This window comes from Seriola dumerili, unplaced genomic scaffold, assembly GCF_002260705.1.
Source record: "Seriola dumerili isolate Sdu_G_001 unplaced genomic scaffold, Sdu_1.0 BDQW01000018.1, whole genome shotgun sequence".
NCBI lineage: Eukaryota > Metazoa > Chordata > Actinopteri > Carangiformes > Carangidae > Seriola > Seriola dumerili.
This window is the reverse complement of record NW_019174273.1, coordinates 3,947,361-3,955,641: the sequence shown is the minus strand read 5'-3', so window position 1 is coordinate 3,955,641 and position 8,281 is coordinate 3,947,361. Positions and strand designations below refer to the sequence as shown.

The window sequence follows — 8,281 nt, the reverse complement described above, 5'->3', positions numbered from 1 at the left end:
GAAACTACAGCAAAACTGTTGGAAGTGTAGCTGTTCAATAGATATAATGTCTCCTGTATATCATTAATTAGAGTCTAGTCAGAGGATGGGGTCTGAGAGATGGTTTTAGAAGTTGCTGGACCAGTTGCCCCAGGTTCTATTACTGAGTAAAACTATAGGCTTTTTTTCATAGCTTGTTTTCAATAAGTTTTTTTCAATAAATTCAGTCCTGACAATCTGTGTCAGTGCTGTAGTCAGTACTTTACCTGCAGCCATCATGGATTAATATGCTGATTCATTTCTCATTTAATCATTTGGTTTTTTAAAGCTTATAAAGGTTGAAACATGTTGAGTTTTTATCATTTTGTTTGACCAACAGTTGAGAAATAAAGATATTCAGTTTATTATAACATAAAGAAAAGGAGAAGAATAAACTGTCACAGCTGAAAAGATGGAAGCTGCAGGTTCAGCTCTACCAGAGAGTGACATGTTGCCATGTGACAGGAGTAAAATTACCTGGAAACACGTGTAGCTTCATGGTGCCTGTGTGACAGTGACATGTTTATGAATGAGAAGTTATTTTCTAACAACATGACAGGACACGATCATGATGTTCCAGATGTTACGACAGAGGTTCAGACAGTCAGTCTGACACAGCAGATCACAAGATGACGAATCATGTGTCGATGTTTTGGTCTCTCTCTCTCTCTCTCTCTCTCTCTGTAGTTTTAAGTTTGGCAGGAAGATCAACTACGTGAGCTACCTGAGTGAACTGGAGGATGTGGTGAAGTGTGAACAGCTGCTCATCCCAGCCCGAGTCAAAGAGTAAGAGGCTGATGTTAGAACACATTTCACCCAGAAATCATCTGAAACTAAACATATTTACCTTCAGGAACATCAGTACACAACATTTATAATCCAAATCAGTTGACAATCTTACCTGGTCTCTGTGTCAGGTACGACAACAAGCTGAGAGCATCTCTGAAACCAACTGCCCAGCCCCCCATGTCTCCTCCTCGCAGTCCCCCTCTCCCCAACCAGGTGTTTGGAGTTCCACTCACACTGTAAGTAGACTCACTTGTGCATCTGTTTACTCATGCACCTAGATCACCTGTGGGATGTGGTGGAACAGGAGATTGACTTTGGCGTTCCTAATAATGTGATCACTGAGGGTATGATAACACTGCTTCTGTTATCCTAACCTTTGTTTGTGTGTGTGTGTGTGTCAGGCTCAGACAGAGGAATCCAGATGGTGATCAAGTTCCTGTGGTCATAAGAGATACAGTCAGCTTCCTATCAGAGCAAGGTGACTCTTCTTCCTCTGTGTTGCTAGAGACAAAAACATGACACACTAATGAACTTTTACTGCATTTCAACTGCCTTGTTGTTTTCTGTGTGTGTGTGTGTGTCAGGTTTGGAGATTGAGGGGATCTTCAGACGGTCAGCCAACGTGACTCTGGTGAAGGAGGTTCAGCTCAAATACAACTCAGGTAACAGGCAACAGTCCCAGTAGCAGCAGGTCTAGAGTCAGTTCTTTAGGAAACAGGTCTGGAGTCTGTTCCTTAGGAAGCTGACTGTTTTCTGAGTGACCTAATAAAAATGTAGCAGATTTCAGGTAAACACTCAGAGAAACCAAATCCTGCAAGGTTGGATGGTGGGTCCAGGTGGGCGGTGCTTGGGTGTGGCTGAGAGTGATGACTGCTTTGCTGTGACATCACAAAGTTCAAGAAGTCCTGATGGCTTGTTTTTTTTTCTTGTAGGAGCAGCAGTGAACTTCAGAGAGATGGAAGATGTCCACTTGGCTGCTGTGATTCTGAAAACCTTCCTGAGGGAGCTACCTGAGCCTCTGCTCACCTACCAGCTCTACAACGACATCGTCAACTTCACCTGTACGTTCAAGATAAGAACCTCACTCTGCTCTAGAGTCAAGTTCTTTAGGAAGCAGGTCTAGTGTCAGTTCTTGAAGACGCAGCTCTAGAGTCAGTTCGTTAGGCAGCAGGTCTAGAGTCTTCTTTAGGAAGCAGGTCTGAGTCAGAGTCAATTCTTGGAGAAGCATGTCTAGGATCAGTTCTTGTAGAAGCAGGTCTAAAGTCTGTTCTTTAGGAAGCAGGTCTGGAGTCTGTTCTTTAGGAAGCAGGTCTAGAGTAAGTTCTTGAAGAAGCTGGTCTTTTAGCTCACCTGTGTGTGTGTGTGTGTGTGTGTGTGTGTGTGTGTGTGTGTGTGTGTGTGTGTGTGTGTGTGTGTTACAGCTGTGTCCAGTGACAGTCAGGTGACAGCGATGAAGACGCTGGTGGAGTCACTGCCAGAAGAAAACTACGCATCACTGAGATACCTCATCACCTTCCTGGCTCAGGTACAGCTGGTCCAATCAGAGCCTGTCAGTCAGGTGTGTGTGTCAGTGTGTCTGTTACTTACATCATTGTGTGTGTGTAGGTGTCAGCCAACAGTGATGTAAATAAGATGACCAACAGTAACCTGGCTGTGGTGTTCGGTCCTAACCTGCTCTGGGGGCGGGACAACGCCATGTCGCTCAGCGCCATTGGGCCAATCAACAACTTCACCAGGACCCTGCTGGACCAGCAGCATCTGGTCTTCACCTAGACCCCCCAACAGAACCACCCCCCCACCCCCCACCCCCAATTCAGCATTTAGTCTTTAGTTCACTCACCCAGCTACTGACCAATCAGGAGCTTCATCAGGTACTTCTACCTACAGCACTTAGTCAAAACACCTGATCCTGTGGACCAATCACATTTCATTTAGTTCCAACCAGTCTCTACATTCTCATTGGCCCTTTAGCAGTTGTGTGAGGTCAGGTGACCTTGTTTGGAAATGGTTCATATGTTAGACTGCAGCCAAATTAAATTCAACACGATGATGAGCAGGTGAGTCACTGATCTGACTGATGGAGGCGGGGCCAAAGTCTGAATGGACAGTCTTGTGTTTCTTGATTCTTTTTGTAGTTTTTTCAGAGCTGCACACCAAGTTCTAGTCATGAGGAGAAACATCAAGTCTGATATTAACTCTACATGTTCCCTCCACTTCCTCAAAAACACTGGATCCTACTACATTTTCCATAATGCAGTGTAGTGGAGTCTTTCATCAGTTTCTAGCACAGGCTTGCAGTTTAAAACCTGATGGAGAAATGTTCCTTTATAAAGACACATTTGTTTCCTGCTGAATCAGCTGACATGAACATGATGTCACACTGAGTCAGGAAGTGACAGTTAACACTCCATAAGCAGCTGTGACACAATCACACAGTTTGCTGGTTGTGTTACCTGCAGCAGCAACAACAAGGATGTGAACTCAACCCACTCATTCATATAAAGTGATCTGATCTTCATCTGAGTCACAGCAGAGCTCCACGTCGTGATGCTCCTCCACCTGCTTCACAATCAGATCTCAATATGACAAAGACGTGAAAAAAATAACTATATATTTTAACAGTTTTACATTTTCTGTCAAAAATAAATCGGAAATTAATTAACAATGAAAATAAATCCAACATTCTAGTAACCAACGCAGGCTGTGTGTTCCCAATGTTAAGCTAAAGGTTAGCAAACTTAGCTAACTGGGCTACTGACTTTTAAATCAGATGAAGATGAAGATAATTTAAAGGTTCACTTCCTTTTTCTTGCTGCTACATTCCTCCCAATCACACCCACCAACTGATCAGATGCTGCGGTCCAGATCACATGTTCATACTTGTGTTCCTGGTCCCAGACGTGGACAATCAGTGAGATGCTGTAATTAAATGAAGCAGTGGAGCAGGAGCTGAGTGAGTCTGTAGTGTAATCTGTAGTCCTGGACCTGGACCTGGACTCACTGCTGTACTCTACTAGGCCCTGAAAGTTATGTGTGATTCTTATTGTATTAATAATATTACGATCTTTTCCCCTGTCTCATGATGACTGACTAAACTCTGCTGTCACCATAGTAACGGTACGGGACAAACAGCTGATAGTAGCACACACAGAGTTCAGCATCATCCATGTTCACCTGTTGTCATGACGAGCTCAATGTGATGTCATCCGTCCTCTCCTCATCACTCACTCTATGAGGGAAGTCGTTTTTCACAGTGAAAGTCTACTGGTGCTTCCTGTGTTGGTAGGCTTTAAATGTGAAAGGTCAGTAGGAAATGTTTATGTGGGTCATGACGGGCGTTGTGTTGTCATGGTTACTGTTCATTACAGGAAGTGGTGAATAGAAAAACATGTAGCATCCAGTGTACCTGTTCTGACTTCAGCCCAGAGGGTATTCTGGGTAATGAAGTTTAAAGCTGGTCCTTCTTTAAGTTTAAGTTAAGTTACTGTTGATGAGACTTTTACTTGTGTCTTTAGTTGCCTTATACTTTGTGCCACTCGTAGACTCTGTTGATGGTCTGGACCTCTGTCCGGTCTTCATGGTCCAGGCTCAGATCCTCCTGCGGCCACTGAAGTATTGTTCATTCATTCACTGAGTATTAACACAGACCAGCAGTGAGGACTGAAGCTGACCCAGAGTCTGGTCCCAGTCCAGGTGAATCCACCACAGACACAGTAACCAGGTTTTTTAGTGACGTGGACTCGACTTTAACCTTTCGACTTTATATCTTCTCTTAGCACAAAGTTGTTACTGTTGACCCTCAGTATCATCATCATGTGTCACATTAACATCTTCCTGAAGTGTGCGTAGAGTCAACTGATACTTTCTGTCTCTCACTTCCTGTGATTCCAGGCCCTTCAGTATTTGTTAAAGCTTTATGTTTGCTCTTCACTCACTTTCCAAAGCCTTAAGTTCAACAGCGTCTCCTCATGTCACGCCACAGGTCTCCAGACTCAGCTCATCCAAAGCTTTGTTTCCTGTGTCAAAGTGTGTATATATATATATATATATATATATAACTTCGTTACAGGAACAGTCACCTGTTTGACCTCTGACCCTAATCAGCTGTTTCCTTCCTGTCTATGTGAAGACTCCAAGAGGCCAAATGCTTACTGAATCCGTTGTCATTTATTTTGAAAAATGGCCAAACAGTGCTAGGTGAATCATAGTGTAGTGATGCTGTTCTGATTCTTCTAATATGACATGAGTGAAAAACACCAAAACACCTAAAAAAAAATCCCCAAAAACCAAAAAAAAAAAATCTGATGTTTACCTGTCGTGACTCCCACTCATGTCAATGCCCTGCTCATTGTGGTGTATATATGGGTGTGTGTGTGTGTGTGTGATTACTTGTGTGTACATGCTAATTCATGTGGACCCAGCATGTTTGAACTGTTGGGGTTTAAATATGTAGTTAAAAGATTTAAAATTAGGGCTCTGTGTGTGCGTGTGTGCGTGTGTCTGTGTGTGCGTGCGCGTGTGTGTGCGCGTGTGTTTGTTTGTGTGTGTGTGTGTGTGTGTGTGTGTGTGTTTGTGTGTGTTTGTGTGTTGTCAGGTGAAAACATGGTATCTCTTCAGGTTGTCAGTGTTCATCAACCCATTCAAAACCTCATTTAAAAAATAAAGAAAATAAAATGTGACCAGTTTTTCTTAACTCACCTTGAAGATACAAGTTTTCATTGGACAACAGCAACATGTACAGTGTGTGTGTGTGTGTATGCATGCCCGTGCCTTATCTGTTTCCCCTCAGTGGTCATGTGATTAGCCATCAAAGTGCCAGTGTGCCCGTTCTGCCATAGATTAAAAGGAGGTGCGTTCAACAGAGCTCTGATGTTTGTGTGTTCAGAAGGGTTTGGTAACAGGCTGAAGGTCAGTGTAGCTTGTTGAATGCAGCTCAGCTGTAATGGACAATCACAGGCTTAAAGAACTGAACCTGATGAATATGAATCATCACTAAAGTTGCATTAACATTAAAACTGTTCACATTAAATGAGGATTGAAGTCAAAAGTGACGTTTTTAAGTTAATAAATCTTGCTCCTCCTCTACAGGTCACATGACAAAAATCCCAGAATTTAATCTCAAAGTCAGAATCAAAAAAAAAAGAAAATTCATGTGGCCCTAATCCTCTGTCGTACTCTTCTCATATGTTATAATTCAGTTTGTTTTATGTTCAGGTTTTGTTTGAGGTTTCACATGTTCAGTATCAAGTTAATCCACTAATGATTTATAGAAATGATTCATCATCATTCTGCAGCTGTCTCTAATCTTACTTAATTTTACAGTAAACGAAACCAAGTACAGTTTGTGTTCTGTTTCTTCTTAACTCTGCTGATCGATTACAGCCCTGTCTAATCTATGGATCTTCGTACTGTAACTGTTGTCATGGTGACAGTGAACAATATTTCTCAGTGGGAGAAATCACGTGGTTTCCAGCTGATTTAGTGATAGCTATTGATCTTATTTTCTCTGACGTTTTTTTCATCCTTTACTTTTTGATATGTTGTGGATCGTAGTCTCATATGTGTCTGATATACTGGTGATATACTGTAATATCAATGTGTGAAAACAATAAACAACTGGTGAATGAAACACAACAGAGCACTGTTTTATATTAAACACCACTTTCACACACACACACTCACAAACACAACCTCTATTTGAAGTAGCTCTTAACAAGAGATTCTCGAATGAAATGGAATTTTTTGATGCAAGTATTCATGGGGAAAGCAGTTCACAATTCATAATATAAATATAAAAACTAGATATCAGAGAAAACGACATGGAAACACTGGAAACCACGATGAAGTACAGTGGCAACAACATTCAAATATCAGATTATACAACAGTTAGGTCCTACTAAGTAATTTAATTGGAGAACAGGCATTCCACGAGTGCTGATATAGAGTATAACAGCCCTGGGATTTTTAACCACATGTATTACTATACTTAACCGTTAATTAGATTTATGTTAACGCCCGTTATCGATCTTAGATTGTAACAAACTTTTGCAAAGATGAAAATTTTCCCAGAAATAACATTTGAATTAAATGATGTCTGGTTGTCAGAAGAGGATGAAGGGAAGAAGCCTGGATACTTTAGCGCACACCTGAAGCTAGTGTGCACTGTGCAAGTCAGGAATGTCTGTATGTGTTGCTAAGCAACAGTCCAGTACCAGTCCAGTTGATGAACTATTTGTGTTGATGTAGACAAATGAATGCTAAAATGAACAAACAAATCATAATCTGTTGTTGCATATGTAACTAATATGGTGCTCGTAGAACTGTTGTATAGAAGCACACTCGAGGTCCTGATGTTGTACTGAATATCAGCACGGCTGTGATTTGGTCATAGGTATCGAAGACAATCATAGCCATGCTGATATTCAACATCACTCATTCTCTATTCTTTGTTTTCTATCACAGGAACTGAATCTCTGTGAGACAAAACTGAGACCGACGTTCTTCAATGTCCTCTGACTTTTTACAGAACAAACTCAAAAATTTTTCCATTAATTAAACCCCAAAAAACCTTCTTACAGTATCCCTCAACCCAAAGTGACATCTTTGAAATATTAGTTCAGCAAATCTTCACATTTGAGGAAATGGAACCATGAAGTTATTTTAGCTTCAGGTCAAAACAGCCACTGATTATTTTAGATAACAGACAAATCAACTGACATCATTTTCATTCACTGTTGAGTATTTTTTTTTTTTACACTGCATCATATTTTAAAATGTCTTCAGTTCTTTTATGTGAAGTCTTAATGTGAAAAGTGAGCAGTGATTATACCTGTAAAATAAAAGTCCAACATATCCCCCACAGCTCACCTGTCTATCTCTGTGACATCACAGTTCACCTGTCTGTGTCCTTGCGACATCACAGCTCACCTGTCTCTGTGTGACATCACAGTTCACCTGTCTGTGTCCCTGCGCCATCACAGCTCACCTGTCTCTCTGTGACATCACAGTTCACCTGTCTGTGTCCCTGCGACATCACAGCTCACCTGTCTCTCTGTGACATCACAGTTCACCTGTCTGTGTCTCTGTGACATCACAGCTCCCCTATCTGTCTCTGTGACATCACAGCTCACCTATCTGTCTCTGTGACATCAAAGCTCACCTATCTGTGTTTGCTGCTGATGGGATTTTCAGAATAAAATGATGCCTGACATGAACAAACAGATCAGTTGAACAAACTGGCTAATTTACTTGAGTCAGTTGATTCCTCCAGTCTTGTCTCAAAAGAGTCCATAAGAGTCCAGACGAGTCCAGGTTCAGTATTTAACCAGAGCTGAGAAGGTGACAGCTGTGGGAACAGCAGCTGTCAGAGACATGTTTCCAGATCGATGACATACTTTAATCCTGGTGAACCACAGGACAACTCAGTTCATCCTTTTAACATTTTTAAACACTCCACATACATGTACAGCAGAAG

At 41.6% G+C, this 8,281-nt stretch overlaps 1 protein-coding gene across 1 annotated transcript in view; it reads left to right on the top strand.

The window, feature by feature from the left end:
* arhgap1 (Rho GTPase activating protein 1) overlaps positions 1 to 5,949 on the top strand; it is an 18,689-nt gene extending 12,740 nt beyond the window's left edge. The window contains exons 7-13 of the mRNA XM_022760612.1: positions 706 to 804; positions 936 to 1,043; positions 1,209 to 1,285; positions 1,392 to 1,469; positions 1,740 to 1,868; positions 2,229 to 2,332; positions 2,413 to 5,949. Of these exons, the coding sequence (XP_022616333.1) occupies positions 706 to 804; positions 936 to 1,043; positions 1,209 to 1,285; positions 1,392 to 1,469; positions 1,740 to 1,868; positions 2,229 to 2,332; positions 2,413 to 2,580 (763 nt within the window). The 3' untranslated portion in view covers positions 2,581 to 5,949. The remainder of the gene's footprint in view (positions 1 to 705; positions 805 to 935; positions 1,044 to 1,208; positions 1,286 to 1,391; positions 1,470 to 1,739; positions 1,869 to 2,228; positions 2,333 to 2,412) is intronic.
* Positions 5,950 to 8,281: the final 2,332 nt, after the last annotated feature.